The sequence below is a fragment of the Ceratotherium simum genome, chromosome 29 (genome assembly GCF_057802395.1).
Source record: "Ceratotherium simum simum isolate JZ-2026a chromosome 29, ASM5780239v1, whole genome shotgun sequence".
Taxonomy (NCBI): Eukaryota; Metazoa; Chordata; class Mammalia; order Perissodactyla; family Rhinocerotidae; genus Ceratotherium; species Ceratotherium simum.
This window is the reverse complement of record NC_141928.1, coordinates 22,656,520-22,673,244: the sequence shown is the minus strand read 5'-3', so window position 1 is coordinate 22,673,244 and position 16,725 is coordinate 22,656,520. Positions and strand designations below refer to the sequence as shown.

The following is a 16,725-nucleotide window of genomic DNA, read 5'->3' as shown; positions in this document are numbered from 1 at the left end:
CCTCCTCCTTTTTATTTTTTCCCCGAAGACCCAGTAGATAGTTATATGTCATAGTTGTACAACCTTCTAGTTGCTGTATGTGGGACGCGGCCTCAGCATGGCTGGAGAAATGGTGCGTCAGTGCGCTCCCGGGATCCGAACCCGGGCCACCAGTAGCGGAGCACGCGCACTTAACCGCTGAGCCATGGGGCCGGCCCTTCAATAATGTTTTTTAAACAGAGAGGGCTGTTGCATTGTGGGCTAGACTACCAGTGAACTGTATCTAGACTTTAATTCTCATTGGCCATGCAGAGGTGACCTTAGGCTCTTTCCATCCCAAATATGCAACCACCAACCTCTGAGAGTGTACAGTAAATTCACACAAAAATACAGGGATTTGGAAAAAGAAAGGATTGTGGAGAGAATTCAAGAAGGGCTTATATGGTGGCTTGTTCTTGAACGTTCAAAACACTTTTCATTCACTGTTCTGGAGAGGCTGAGAGTGGCTTTGTCTAGCTCTATTCTGCAAACTATGGATGTGTGATATATAGGTAAATATTCTGTTTAATCTGGTTCCAATTACAACTAAATAGTCGCATATCTTGTATACCTATTAAGCAGAATTCTCAGCTCTACCCTCTGTTGGGCTCTTCACTATTTAAGTATTAATTGGCTCTATTTCCTCCATAGGTGGCCATGAAAAGAAATTATTTTTCATTACTCCCTTGTAGTATGTGTAAACTAATACTGAACATTAGTGTATTAGCATGCAATTTGGGTATAGTGTGATAACAGAAGTTTTCAGTTTTTCAAGTTTAAATTTTACTATTCTGCTAAACTTGTCTTTTTTTTTTTTTTTTTTGGTGGTTGTTCCAAGGGATTTAGAGGTTAGCGACTGGGTAAAAACATTTCACCTAAGCCTTTGGCAAAATGTAAATCTTGTTTGGAATATACATTTCTTCACTGGAAATATTGTAAGAAAGCAGTTAGCTGAGGGGCATAAACCATGGGTGGCATTTCATGATAATGTAGAAATAAATATAACCGCCACTTAACAGGACACTTACTCTCTGCCTAGACACTGTGCCAGGCTCATGGAGATAGCTCGGTTAATCCTTGTAGTCTTATGAGTTAATTATTGTTCCCTTTTACAGACGAAACTGAAGCTCAAAGAAGTTAAGTAACTTGCTCAAGGTTACCCAGTTAGTAAGTGGTGGAACCTGGTGTGTCTGTCCATGACCCTGTGAAAAGATTCCATAAGGGCTTTCCTGAGCATGTAGACAAAAAGACCAGTCCAGCCAGCATGGCCTGTACAGCATGTTTCCTGGACAAAGCCTGAACTTTTTAACTATTCCACCTTTATACTGCCTTTTTGACAGGTCACTGCATCTCTTGGTCTGACTTCATGCCAAAGCGAGTTAGTAATGTCACCACTTCTACTTCATGTAGTGTCATTCGACAAGAAACTATTTGCATTTTGGGATTGATGATATTTTGTTGCGTGGAACTGTCGTAAGCACTGCAGCCTGTTTTAGCGTCCCTGACCTCTGGAGGACTAAAAGCCAGCACAGCCCACCCTCTTCACTGGAGTTCCAAAGATGCTCCCAGACATTTGCAAAGGCCCCCTGGGAGGATGGCACTGCCCCAAGGTTAGAACTAGTGACTGTGAAAAGAGGAGATGCTGTAAAGTTAAGTATATCCTTCCCTATCCAAAAAACCTCAAATCTGTCTTTCTCATTTGGATGGTGTATCAGCCACTTCAAGAGTGTGAGTTCTATTTCGACTGAAAGTCCTCCACGCCTTGCTAGCCGCATGACCTTGAATGAGGCAGCCTAACTTGAGGAGTCTTAGCTTCATCTGAACGTGGTGAGATCACTGCCTAACTTACTTGCCACAGGGTTAAGGAGCAAAGATGTGTCAGTGGGGAGAGGTCGAGTCCCAGCTTTAGTGTAATTATCTTTGATGGCGCAAATGGAGAGGTAGGCGCTGGTCCCCTGGCGGGGTGTGTGGGTCTTTCCACTTTTGTAATGGAAAATTTTTTGTTCACATTGGAACTTGAGACCATTTGGTTTTACTAAACTTGAAATATATGTCTTGGCTATTTTGGAATATCTTGTACATTAAGACCCCTAAGAATTAATAGAAGCTAGTTCCATTAAACTCACAAAATGTTAGAGCAAATAAAAGTGACTCAGTGTCTGGCTTCTGAAAGCTTTTTCTACAAATTCAAAAAACTCAAAATGTTATCTTTTCATAATTGTGATAGCATTGTAACCACTTAGGTTGTTTCAGAGCCCTGAGCCACCAGGCGGTATTAAAACTGGGGAAGCAGAAACCAGGGTTATAGACACTGCAGAGGTGGTAACTTGCAGTCAAGCAGCAGCCCGAGCGTCTACATTCTGTCTAGTTTCCTTGGTTCCTCGATTCTGTCGTATAAAATGAAAACCAGGATCCCCTGCCTGCGTGGCCCGGGATGGGAGCTGAGGCTTTTATGCCATGCAGGGTCTCACCCTTAGCTCTTGAGGCTGGAATTATAGTGCCTGAGGGAGGGGAGTGACAGCTGCACACTGCCCCTCCCAGGAGGAGTAAACACTCTTCCAAATCCCAGGCTTTTGATCTACTGACCCTGGCTGCTTTCACCTTGAACCTTTTATACTCTTAACATTCTATAAACCACATACCAACAAGAGGTTGTCTTGTACAAGAAGCAGCTGAATGAGCTGCCCTCCCTGCTGGTGAGGGCTCTCTGCCAGTGCTGGATGCTGCTCTGCTCTTCCCCGAGTTCTGACACAGCACCAGCCAAATAAATCGTTGTAGAATGAGTAAGTGAATGAACGAATGAACGCAGACCATTTTTACTGGGACTCGTAGTAAGACATCCAAAGAGAAAACTGAAGACACACATTAGCTCACAGAGTTGAGGCTCACTTTCCAAATTTTTTAGCAACACATAATAAAAAGAGCAATTCAAAAAATGTGAACTGAGTTCAAAGCAGCTCCAAAGAGAAATGCAACTTGCTCTTTGGGCAGGTCAGGTTCCAGAGTACCGTCGTCCAGCCCTTTGGCACAACTTGCTACATAGCTCTGTAGCCACAGATCTGCTTCTCTCCCCTTCCGTGACTCCATGGTTCACACACACAGGTCTCTTCACCTCCTTCTCCAGCCCTTTAGCTTTCAGAGGTTCTCAGTATAGTAGAATTCTGTTTCCAGAAGCAAACACATGGCCTAACTGATCCCTGGATTGTAAAAATGAACAATACTACAAAGGAAGACAGCCCCAAATGGGGCTCTGCAGTCCCCATACCCAGCAGCAGCTGAGAAAGGCTTGGTTCCTTGTCCGGAACAGACGCTCACCCCACTCCCCAAAGGAACTGCTTGGTCCAAAAGATGGAGAAGATGAGCAACAGAGCGACGCTGAGGATGACAGCCATCAGGTAGGCAAAGATCCGGAACTGAGGGTTGCGGAAACACTCCCTCAGAGAGTAGTGGCTGGGGATGGGGACGGGCATAGGCCTGGTGGCAGGGGCCAAGTCCTGGGGGGGCCCAGTCTGGCTCGAGGGTTCGGGACCTAGGTCCAGCGTGTAGACCCGGGGCTGGCGCAGGAAGTAGCGGCTCTTGGGCTGGTCCTTGAGCCAGAGCTGATGGCCTTGCAGGATGACGTGGTGGGGCTCCAGGCGGAGCAGGGCGAGCATGGCCGTATCCGTGGGCAAGTCAGTGACAGGCTGCCCGGACGCCAGCACAGTGGGCTGGCGACAGAGCGGACACAGCAACCGGCGCTGGGCTGGAGTCACCAGGCTGAGGTGGGCCAGGCATTCCACGCAGAAGGAGTGGCAGCAGTCCAGCACTTTGGGGGTGTGGAATGTGTTGTTGAAGGGGTTCCAACAGACAGGGCACTCAGCCTCAGGCTCCCGGCCCTTCTGCTCAGCCATCCTCAGACCAGATGCCGGGAGGTCTGGCGGGAGATGTCCTGGCAGACAGAGAGAAGGAGCAAAGCAACACCCATTGAGCTCCTGCCCTGTGCTCGCTCCTAGGCTAAGTGTTCTGTGGGTCGTTAAAAGGTATTACCACCCACAGTTCACAGATGAAAAAACTGAGGATCAAAAAGAGGAAGTGATTTGTTCCAGATCACCCAGTTCCTAAGCCAGGGAGTTAAGTCTGGTGCTCCTGCAGCGTCCCTTCTAACAGGGTGAAGGGCTGAGGCACCCCACCGTTAATGAGCTGCCGCTGAATGAGACTGCACCCCGGCTTTGGAAATGGATAAAAATGCCCCTCATGCTCCATGTGACTGCCCTTCGCTTCTCGGACTCCAGGGAGAGAGAGGGGAACAGTCAGATATTTCCTTTTCCGCTGCCTCAAATCCCTGACTAGTGCAGAGATGGGCTTTGTGAATTTCCCGGTCTGTCCCTCCGCTGGGGACAAATGCCAGGCCCTCGTTCTCTCCTCCCATTGGGCTACAAGGCCAACCCTCTTGAGCCCATTTGCCCAGTCTCTGTGCAGGGCACAGCCCTGGCCTGGCAAGGGGGCCCTGGCAAAGCTTCTCCCCTTGACCTGGAAGCTTGGAGAGGCGCCCCTTCCCGGGTCCCCGGATCAGCCCTTCCAGAACCTCCTCCCAATACTTGGCCTCTTCTGGCTCCTCCTCCCTCCCTTTGTCCCAGGAACCCCCAGGACACCCACCTGGGCTTCGTTGGCACTAGGATGGTCAGGCAGACTACCCTGAAGGGCTTGATGCTCCCGTCTCTCCCTCTCCTAAATCCACAAAGCTTTGGGAGGCTGCCTTCTTGCCACCAACCCCGGGGCCGTCTCCATGGCAGCGCACACGCAGCACCTGGAGCTGCCAGGTGGCCCGGACGGCAGCCTCCTGAGCTCACCTGCCTGCAGCGAAGGCCAGGGAGCTGCCTGGGTGGTGGGGCAGGGAAGTGGGGGAGCAGAGTTCCCCTGGGGCGTGGCAAACAACCAACCCTGGAAGCCCAGTGTCCGCAAGATCGTGGGCGGTCCCTTCAAGACCCGGGATCCCCAGCCAGAAAGGCAGGGATGGCAATTTCCTTTTTCTAGATTGTGGAGAGGTTAAGTGAGCCTTCTGGGCTTCCTCTCTCCTGGGCCCTCGTTCTTTTTTAAAACGGCTGAAACCTCCTCACACAAAGGAGCTGCCTGCCCTGCACTTCAAATGCTGTGAAATTCACCAACTGCACAGCCTAAAGTCTCTGAATATCAGATTCAGAAAGTTCTCTCCAGTCCCCTTCTGATCATTTAAGGCGCCCAAGTAGCTGCAACCAGAACTTGCAAACCTGCTGCCTTCTTTGTTCTTAGAACACAGACGGCCAGCCTGGCAGGTACTGGCACTGAGATTTTAGAGTCCAAGGGTTGGCAATCCTACCACCCTTGACACCTTAAAAGGGGGACTCAGGAAGGAGGAGGGCTGGGGCCGGCCCTGTGTCTTAGTGGTTAAGTGCGTGCACTCCGCTACTGGTGGCGCGGGTTCGGATCCCGGGCGCGCTTCGACACAGCGCTTCTCTGGCCATGCTAAGGCAGCGTCCCACATACAGCAACTAGAAGGATGTGCAACTATGACGTACAACTATCTACTGGGGCTTTGGGGAGGAAAAAGGGGAAAAAAAAAAGAGGAGGATTGGCATAGATGTTAGCTCAGGGCTGATCTTCCTCACAAAACAACACAAAAAAAAAAAGGAAGGAGGAGGGCTGCAGCCCCACTTCCCCATTTCAACCAGAAACCCTTAGCTTTTCTCTATCGGTCATTTGAGTAAGTTGAAGAGTTGAACTGCTGAGGAAATAAAGTTTAAAAACCACTTCTCCATCCTAACCACCCACTTTGCATATGGGAGGCGAGAAGTGACTCTCACCCAAGGTCACCCAGCTAGTCAGTGGTGACGCTGGGATTTCTAGTCCACCACCAGGCTGCCGTCATAAAGACAGGACACTTCCATTCAGTCCACCTGCTGGATGTGTATTGTTAAGTAGATAGTAAGTGTTTGTATTTTATCAGGCGATTCCTCATGGCCTTAAGTCTCTCGTGGTAGGAATCCAGGAACTGTGCGAGGGGGGGGAGGGCAGCGAGTACCCCTTGTGCCCCTGAAGTGACATCATCTACCCTGACTGAGTGGACACCTGAAGCAAAATCCGCTTACACTCTCACCCATGCTTCCGGGTTTTCTTCTAGACCTCTGTCACTGCTCCGTGTAGGGAAGAGGAAATGAAGATATGGAGGAGGAGGATGGCACAGCTCTGACCAGAGCTGGGAGAGTTTACCAAGGATCTTGACCAATGGACACCTTCTTCTGTGGACCATTCATCCATCTGCAAACATTTGTTGAGTTATTGAGCGCTCGCCAGGCGCTGTGCTAGGCGTTGGGTAAATAATGGTGGACAAAATAGACATGGTCTTTGACCTCATGACATTTAGAGTCTCATGAGGGAAAGAGACATTTCAGGAGTAATGGGCCGTAAATAAATACATAATTTTAATGAACGCTGTAAAGGACAGAAAGGAAAATGGGCTTAGGGGTTGCAGATGAGACCACCAGGGAAGGTTTCTCCAAAGAAGTGAAATGAAAGCTGACACTGAAGGATGGCAAGAAGCCATGCTGCCTAAGGGAAGAACATTCCAGGCCAAAGGGACAGTATGTACCAAAGCCCTGAGGTAAGACAAAGCTCCGCCAAATTCAGGACGTGAAAGGAGGTCAAGGGGTGAGGTGCAGTGGGTGGGCCTGGGGTGGAAGAGTGGCTCAGAATGAAGGGGAAAGGGAGGAGGCAGGCCCTAGAAGCTGGGGAATGAATGCGTCTGGATTTTATTCCAGGGTTGAGAGTGCGTGTGTGTGTGTGTGTGTGTGTGTGTGTAGGGGGTGACCTGATTCTGTTTCCATCTTAAAAACACCATTCCAGCTGCAGAGCAGAGAACAGACTGAAAGGGCAGAGTGGAAACGGAAGACCAGTTGGGGGCTCCAGCAGGGGTCCAGGCTGGGATGGTGGTGCTTAATGTAGGTCAGGCGGTGGTGGAGAAGATCCAAGGAGTGGGGTAAAAGAATCTTCCCGAGAAGCAGTGGACAGCATAGATTCCGGAACCAGGTTGTTGAGGCTCGTGACCCCAGATCCACTGCTCATTAGAGCTGTGATTCCAGGTGAATTGCTTAACCTCTCTGTGCCTCCATTTCTTCTTCTGAAAAGGGAGCTAAAAGTAGTACATTGGAGGGCAAAGCTCTTAGATAGAGCCTGGCACCCAGTGAAGATGGCACGCCATCTGTGTGGTAGTTGGCGTTATCCCTGCAAATGGATTTGAGAGAGAGGCAGGGTCTGAGGCTACGACAGTTTTCTGCATTGAGCTTGGAGGAGCCCCTGACTTGCAGAGTGTCAGAAGCAGACCTTTAGTACTTATCAAAAGCCTTGAAATGTGCATAGCCTTGATCCAGCATTTCCCTCACTGGGAACCTATCCCCTGGAAAGAATCAAGGACCCATGCAAAGATCTGATTACAGACATACCCATCAAAGTACGGTTCTAATGGTGAAGTATTGAAAACTACTCAATTATCCAATAGTAGGACATTGATTAAATAAATTGTGCTTCATTCATATGAAAAGACATTCTGCAGCCTTTAAAGTGATGTGATATGGGCCAGCCCAGCGGCGTAGTGTTAAGTTCACGCACTCTGCTTCGACGGCCCGGGGTTCGCAGGTTCGGATCTCGGGTGTGGATCTACGCACTGCTTATCAAGCCATGCTGTGGCAGCTTCCCACATATAAAGTAGAGGAAGATGGGCACAGATGTTAGCCCAGGGCCAATCTTCCTCAGCAAAAAGAGGAAAATTGGCAACAGCTGTTAGCTCAGGGCTAATCTTCCTCACACAAAAAAATAAATAAAATAAAATAAAATGATGTGATCAAACATCTATTAATATGGAAATATGTTCATGATATGTCATTAAGTGAAAAGAACCAGTAATAAACCATATTGCAATATAACCCAATTTTCCAGTATATCTGTGCAGTGGAAAAATGTCTGGAAAGACAGATACCAAAATGTCAACAGTGGTCATCTCTGGGGGTAAGATTATAGGGGTTTTGTTTTGTTTTTCAATTCTCTTATCTGAAAATTCTCACTTTACCACAGTAAGCTTGTATTACTACCCTTAAAGATTTCCCCACTCTCCCCAAAGCAGAGCTACATTTTCTGAAGATCCATGGCCATGGTAAAGGGCTATCAAGAGGGATGATCGTTGTTGCATCAAGCACCTGGCCCTTATCTGCCGTGGTCCCTCAGCATCTTTGGTTGTTTCCGGATCAGCTGGTCAGACACCAGCCTCTCCAGGAGAGACTCTGGCCTGTATCCACCCCCCATTCACCCTCAAGCAGGGACATCTCAGCTACATGAAGTCCTGAACACTGCCCGAAAGCATCGTCTCAGTCTGTGACCGAGTCAGTCAGCCAAATATTAATTGTCTGTAGCGTCACCCCAACGTTTTCAACCTCAAGAAGAGAGAGATGAAGAACTCGCATTTTTATAGCATGTCACAGTTTACAAAGGGCCCCAGTCCTTGCTAGGATTGGAGTGCAGTGACTCACATCTAGATGATATAATTGCCTTTTATAATTTTCTCCATTTGCATGAGGCCAATTGATTCTTTAAAACCGCAGCTGTGAAGGAGGCAGGATAGGGAGTTGAAAGTGTGCAGGCTTTGGAACCACACTTATTTGCTGTGAGGTCTTAGACCAATGGCCTACCCTCTCTGAGCTTCGTTTTTCTCTGTAAAATGGGCTAATAATCCCACCTTACAAGGTTGCTGTGAAGAAGGGATAATGTAACGTGTAAAAGCACAGCAGGCGCTCCATACACAGTTAGCGTGATACTTTTATACCCATTTTACAGATGCGGAAGCCAAGGTTCAGAATGGTGAAGTGACTTGCCCAAGGCTTCACAGCTAAAGAGTGGCTGAGCTTGAAAGAAGATCCCAGGAGCCCAGCCTTCCAGGCCAGCGTTCACCCACTGGGCCCTAGGGCCCTGTGACCCAGCCCTCCATGACTCTCTCTGGCTCCTTACCTGCTCCCTCAGAGCCTCCTCCACCTTCTCCCTGCGCCCTGCAGTGTGTGCTCTGTGCTCTTGCTTGTGGCTTGGTTTCCAGGCAGTTGTGGGCGGGTCTTATTTGCATGGGTCTTCAGCAGCTCCTGGCCAGCTCTCTCTGTTTCAGGTTTTCCTCTTCTTCCTTCTCATGACTTTAACTGTCTGCGTGTTAGACGGGAGATAGCCTGGAAGCTTTGGTTTCGTCTTCCTCCCGTGAGTCACTCTGGCTCCTTCTCGGAGGGAGTCAGAGTCCACTTACCCTCGCAGGCCTCTGTCCTGGGTTGGGTTGGTCTCTGAGTGCACTCGCCCTCTGCATGCTGGCTGCCTTACCTCTTGACTCATGCACAGCCTTCCTTTGACGGGAAGGTAGGCTGCCTCTAAGCCACTCTGCCCTCGGCCCAGACAGATCCTTCCCTATTCTGAGCCCCTACAACCGAAATACAAAGGGCTCTTGCAGAATATTAAGAAAAAGGCAAATAATCAGGGAAGAGTCATTTAAGCATAAGCATGAAGAGCCTGTGTTCTCAATCAAGTGGGACTTCTAGGTCAGTCAAATGCTTGCTCAGAATCCAGACTCTACTTACTAGCCATGGAGACTTGAGTGAATTAGTTAACTCTAAGCCTCAGTTTCCTCACCCGAAACTGGGCATAATAATTTTACCTACTTGATCTGCAGATTAAATGAGATAATCCATGTAGAGATCATAATAACACAGTGCCTGGTACACGGGAACACGCAGTAAATGTTAACCAGAACTATTATTATGATATACGATCAGGCAAATCACAAAGAAATGCAAATGGAGTATCTATGTAATTGTTCAACCTCATTTGTAATTATAGAAATTCAAATTTAAATGAGATACTCATTTTTTTCCTATCAGACTGACAAATATTAAAATAACAGTAGCTAAAAACGCTGCTATTATTTAAAGGAATAATAGCAGTTTTCTTTGTGCTTTACTAAAGCTTCTGATCTGTGACAGTGAATGCTCCCAGCAGTCCCGAGAGGCACAGGGGCCAGCACAATATGGGATACAGAAAATCCTCAACTTATCCTTACTCTTCCACAGATAAGGAGTCAGAAGCTCAAAGTGAGTAAGGGGTCGATTTGCCCAAGAGCTCGTGAGAAACAAGTTAAAGGGGGCCGGCCCCGTGGCGTAGCGGTTAAGTGCGCGTGCTCCGCTGCTGGCGGCCCGGGGTTCGCCGGTTCGGATCCCGGGCGTGCACCGACGCACTGCTTGTCAAGCCATGCTGTGGCGGCGTCCCATATAAAGTGGAGGAAGGTGGGCACGGATGTTAGCCCAGGGCCAGTCTTCCTCAGCAAAAAAAGAGGGGGATCAGCATGGATGTTAGCTCAGGGCTGATCTTCCCCACAAAAAAAAAAAAAAAAAACAAGTTAAAGAACTGGGACTACAAGTCTGGCTCTGAAATCTGTGCCAGTGCCTTACTTACCACCTGCCAGAGGCGTGTTCACGTGGCCCATCTTCTGTTCCTTCTCATGCTCTCTGTACATATGGTCCTCTCCTTTTGTTCCTTTACTGACCTTTTAAAGGGGTTTGGAAAATAAACAACAATACATAAATGTATTTGACTGGTGATATACTCAAATACTCTAGTCCCTTCATTTTGTGTTTTTAAAATTTTATTTTATTTTAGAATCGGTACTACTTTCACGTTGTTCAGCAGGAGAAAGGTTTGATAGTGCAATGAAAATTCTCTTCTCCCAGCCGCCTAGTGTCTCTGAACATTAAGGTATTATACTCTTCATTTCTTGTGTATCTTTCCAAAGATGTTTTATGGGTACACAAACAAAACACCTATGGTGAAACGTCTGTGTATTCCTTTGCCTCCTTTTTATGCAAATGTGCGTATTGTCTACACCGTTCTGTACCCTGCTTTTTTCACATAATGCTGTATCTGAGTTCTCGTTCTGTATTAGTCCATAAAGAGCTTTGTCAGTTCTTAAGTGATTGTACCATAATTAATTGAATGGCTGTACCATAAATTACTTAACTATTCTCCTATTAGTCTAATCCCTTCATTTTAAATATGTAAATATTGGATGGAAAAATAAATGCTGAACTGATTACAGGATTTAGATTAGCCTAGAATTGTGTGAAAATAAAGTTGTGAGTTTCGGGAAGTTTTAGATCCCTAAAAAAGATCTCTAAGCAATTTTCCTGCTCTTTCTGAGCCGGAGACAGAGAGATGTCTTGAAGCATGCCTTGGTGGCCTGGAGATCCCCCTCAGCTCTGGAATTCCCCCTTTCCAACATCATGGCTGGTTAACTAAAGTTAGTGGGGATTCAAGAAGACACCGCTTCAGCCCAAGGGATCTGTTTGTATTTGAGAGTTTGGAAGCCATGCTTTCTGGTTTGGCAACATTCTTGCAAAGCATGAGGAAGTTCATACACTTTGACCTAATAAAATAATTTCCTGGAGGTATCCAAAAGATATATGTGATATTGTGGTTTATAATAAATAATATTTGGTCATTGTCCTGTTCCTGGCACACAGCTCCTAAAACCCTTGGGATTTCCTGAGATGAGAGCGATAAAGCTGTCTTTTGTTCTGTTAATGAGGCAGATTTTGGAAAGCTGCTAGGTAACCTAACGATGGGGGCTGGTTGCCAGGGGAACCAACCAAGGGATTAGAGAGTTGGAACTGTCAGCCAGGTTTACCCCACCCACCTCCTGGGAGGGGAGAGGGGCTGGAGACTGAGTTCAATCACCAATGGTCAATAAGTAAATCGATCATGCCTATGTATCTGAGGCTCTGTAGAGACCCAACAGGACAGGGTTCAGAGAGCTTCCAGGTTGGTGAACTTGTCGAGATTGAATTTGGGGAGAGTGGCGCACCTGGAGAGGGCATGCGCGCCCTTTCCCCATCCCTTGCGCTATGCATCTCTTCCGTCTCCCTGTTTATCTGTGGCCTTTATAATAAACTGGTCAACGTAAGTAAATGTTTTCTCTGAGTTTTGTAAGCCACTCTAGCAAATTAATCTAACCCAAAGAGGGGGTCTAACCCATCTATAGCTGGTTGCTCAGAAGCACAGGTAACAACCTGGACTTGCGATTGGCGTCTGAAGCGGGGGCCAATCTTGTGGGAGCCCTTGACCTGTGGGATCTGATGCTATCTCCATGTAGTTAGTGGCAGAATTGAGTTGAATTGTAGGACACCCAGCTGTTGTCGGAGAATTGCTTGGTGTTGTTAAACACACACACATCAGAATTGGTGTTAGAATCGGAATATGCCTGTATCTTTTGATTGAGTGAGGATGTTCATCGCAGTTTTATTTTAACCACAAATGACTGAAAACAACATAAAAGCCCAACTAAAGCACATCAATTAAATGGAAAACTACATAATCGTGTAAAATGATGTAGAAGAATTTGTACTGACTTGTGGAAATGGTCACAATACACTGTAAATGGCGGGGGGAGCAGTTTACAAAACACTATATGTAGTATGAGCCAGATTTTGTAAAACAAAATTTTTATATAAAGACTGAAATGCTGTGAGGCAAAAATGTTACAGTGGTTATCTCTGGGTGATGGGCTTACTGGTATTGTCATTTTCTTCTAATCTATATTTTCTAAATTTTCATTAATAAATATGTATTACTTTTGTAATACGATAGGAAAATTCAGTTGGAAAGTAAGTCAGGCTGAGTTTTCTGCAACCAGGGAAACCAAACTTGAAAAGCAGAGAGGACACATAAGAAATCGGTCAGGGCACTGCAGGCATTGAATAGAATAAACCATTGTCTAGTGGGCAAATGCATTATTACAATGTCTCTGGGTGGTCCAGGCTAGGGAGTCCTTTGCAATGACTGGAAAATTTTTCCAGGGAGATAGCCAGGAGAGATAATTAGGCGTCTCAGGAATTTGAGTTGAACAAATTTAGTTCATGCCTGGGGGGTGAGGTCGGCCAGCCGGAAAAGCACCTCACCTAAGCTGTACTTGGAACCGGATGAGTGAAGAGTCATGAGACAGGGGAGCCCAGCCAAGGTCTGGAGGGGCGGTGCAGGGCAGTATGGACCCATCGGGGGAGGAAGAGGCAGCAGAAGGCAGGGATGAGCAGTGGAGGATGGAGAAAGGCAGCGATGAGGCAGATTTGGGTCAGCTGGTGATCAGTGTTTAACAAGCCCCCCACCTCGCCGAGGGCAGAGGGCAATCTCCCTGTGGGACATGACGTTGTCATCCTCAGAACCTTGCCTTAGGCCTGTCTGGAGTTTAGGACAGTCCCAGCAGCGTAGGCATTTCCTGGAAATTGTTAGAAATGCAGAACCTCAGGCTCACTCCAGACCTGCTGAGTTAGAATTTGCATTTTCACAAGATCCCTAGGAGATTCAGAAACACAGTAAATCATGAGGAGTACTGATTTAGGAGAAATATCCCCTACATATGCTCCTTGACTTATCCTGATTACATTCGTCTCCAGATTCATAAAGATTTCCCCAGGACTTGACACCTTGAAGTAGAAATCCTAGACAGGGCGGGTCAGTCCCAACCTGGGAATGGGCATCGCCTTGCATCTGCTTTATGCAGCACCTGAATTGGTTTTACAAGGTCACAATCCCTTAGGCCAGAGATGTTTCAGAATTCAGAATTTCTCATAGTAAAGAAGATCATATGATATATTTACCATATATTAAGTAACTCTCCCAGTGGGATCTAGGGCAGTACCCTCTAATCAAATGCATTAATATTCTGCAATTATTATAAATATTGACACCAAAAAGAATAAACACCGTAAGGTCAGGTCAATTTTGGCACCAAATTTAATGAAAAAACTTTGCCCTCAGAGTGTGGGGATTTTAGAATTTTGGATACAGGTTGTGAACTATTTTATTCATTTTATTTTTAGAATGTGTCAGCTGAATAGTTAGAAACATTAATATGGTACTATTTCCCAGCCCTCGTGAACCTCAGACTTAGCAGGAACTACAAGATCTAGATATTCTTTCAAATATAAGGTAGTTTACATACTTCCTCTCATCCAGCAGGTCACACCTGCCATGGTTATTCCCAGATCAACTCAAGGGGTTCTGTGAGAAGCAATTGGATTTTGGTGAAATTAAGAATTTATCCCAGCTAATATCGATGCAAAATGTCAGAGCTGAGGCTGGAACCCATGGCCTCCGACTCCTAGTCTTGTGGTTTCCTTCTCCTGCCTTCATCTGAGGATGGTATGTGTGAGCTCTTGGGCAGCCTTCTCCTCCCCTCTCAGTCCCCGTGCTGTGTTTGCAGAGGACAGGCTCCGGCTGAAGGATGAAGGATAGCACGCTTCTTGCACATGCCGCCTGGTGTGTTTAGAAACATGGAACTGAAATTGAACAGCTCTTTCTCCAGCTGGGCTGTGAATGAAGCATCTCATCTTTCAGTCCCCTAGACCTGCAGCCACGTCAAGGTGGCAATAATTGGCCCTCGGAAGGTCCTTGGTGTGAGTTGATCCAGGCACAGCCAGCTGAGTCCTCACACTTATTCTGAGGCCTTTCTCAACATAAGCCCTGCCAGGAAGACAGTGGCAGAGAGTTGGCTGGAGGTTCTTTGCATTAACAAGGTCCAAGGAGTTTCCAGGAAGGTCTCAACGGTCTTCTCCAAATGCCAGGAAAGAAGGCTCTTGGGCCAGGGTCCATCTCTGCTCTTGTAAGGCTCAGCTGGCAACATTGGTGAAGGGCCCCCTCGCGGAGCTTTTAATAATAATTTTTTTATTTTTTTTACTTATTTATTTTTTCCCCCAAAGCCCCAGTAGATAGTTGTATGTCATAGCTGCACATCCTTCTAGTTGCTGTATGTGGGACGCGGCCTCAGCATGGCTGGAGAAGCGGTGCGTCGGTGCGCGCCCAGGACCTGAACCCGGGACGCCAGTAGCGGAGCGTGCACACTTAACCACTAAGCCACGGGGCTGGCCCTCGTGGAGCTTTTAGAGTGTCGAAATCAGGAAACTAGGGACCTCCCTCCTCTCTGGGTCTGCAGGGTCTCATTTCTGCTCCTCCTTGGCCTCCTGGTCTCTACCTTTCTCCTCTGTGCTCCTCTCTGTATCTTTATCTTCCCCTCTCTCATGGGAGTTTATTCTTTAACTTTTATTGTAATACATGTCCCATACAGAAAAATTAGGAAACTCAGATGAATATAATTATTACTGAGCCTTAGGGACAATGCTACACACTATTCTAGGGGCTCTACCTGAATTTTATGACTTATCCCCGATGACAAATCTATGGGTAGGTCCTATCATCATATCATCTCTGTTTTACAGATGAGGGCACTAAGACACAGAGAGACCAAGTCACTTGCCCAAGGTCACAGGGCTAGGAAGTGGCAGCCTGGGATTTGAACCAGGCAGTGTGGGGCCAGAGTCCACATCCTAACCAACAGGCCATACTACCACCTACCACGAGAAAATAAACTCACCCAAAATCCTACACGTGGAGACAACCACCGACATATTTAAATGTATAGCCTTTCAGTCTCTTTTCTTTATAAGTATTTTAAATATAAAATCTTTTTTCATAAATTATTATAAAACACACCATACTCTATGTACTGTTTTGTAGCCTAATTTTTTCACTTATCTTTCTACATCGTAATCTTCTACAATCTTTTCTTCAAAATGAAAGTAGTCTTTTTTTTTTATTGGAAAAGTGATAAAGGAAATAACAAATTTACGTATTTGCTTGTATATGCATAAAATATCTTCGAAAGAACACACTAGATGCTGTTAACACTGGTTACCTCTGGAGGGAGCCCGATGGAAGGCAGACATGGTTTGGAGGGAGACTTTTTATTGTATAACCTTTTGTATTCTTGATTGTGACTGTGTGAATGTATTATTTATTTCAAAAATAAGGAAGTTTTAAAAATGAAGCTGATTCATGTTCATTGCAAAAAAAAATCAAACAATACAGAAAGGCATAAAATAGAAAATAAATTCATCTTTAAACTCAATATCCAGAGATAATACTGTTAACATTTTTGCTCTATTTCTTCCAGACCTTTATCTATGAATGTAGAGATACATGTGCAGGTATGTTTTTACCCAAATGGAACAATGCTGGAGGGTGCTCTTTTGTTACCTGTGATTTTTCACTGAGTGAATCATGGATAGTCCATGCAGCCTCATTGTAAATATCTGCATGGTTATCAGTCATGTGAAGTTGGCCAGGTTCCAAAGACTATTTCCAGATGAACTGAGAGAGTCCAGCATCTGGACGTACAGTGCTGGCTGACACCAGTCCCCATCACCCCCAATCTGGGCTTTTCAATTTGCACGTGCAAGACCTTGAGTAAGCAGGGTGCTGTGTTCCAGACCCTGGGGAGGTGACATCTGGGATGGGATTGGACATTCCTTCTGTCCAAGATGTTTAACCTATGTCACTTACTCCACAGGTGCAAATACCTCCTACACGCCCCACCCCTCAGCCTTCGTGCCCACCACCTCTAGAATAACGTCATTGAAAGTAGAGGACCGTGGTGGGAAGAGCCAGTCTGCATGTCCAAAGACCTGGGCTCCCATCTGGGCTCTGTCACATGCTGTGTGAGCTCTGGCAAGTCACTTTCCTTCTCTGCAGATCAGAGGCAATAATCTCCACGCTGCCTATCTCTTGGTGTTATTTTATTGGAAGACTCAGATGAAATTATGATTGTGACAGTAGTATGTAAAATATAGA

The 16,725-nt window shown here is 46.5% G+C and overlaps 1 protein-coding gene across 1 annotated transcript; it reads right to left on the bottom strand.

Annotated features, from left to right (window-relative positions):
* Positions 1-2,769: 2,769 nt before the first annotated feature.
* Positions 2,770-9,251, bottom strand: RNF183 (ring finger protein 183). Its single transcript, XM_014782082.2, has 2 exons — positions 9,028-9,251; positions 2,770-3,946 (listed from the first exon to the last, which is right to left on the bottom strand). The coding sequence occupies exons 1-2, from the start codon at positions 9,134-9,136 to the stop codon at positions 3,330-3,332; spliced, it is 726 nt and encodes a 241-aa protein (XP_014637568.2). The 5' UTR covers positions 9,137-9,251; the 3' UTR covers positions 2,770-3,329.
* Positions 9,252-16,725: the final 7,474 nt, after the last annotated feature.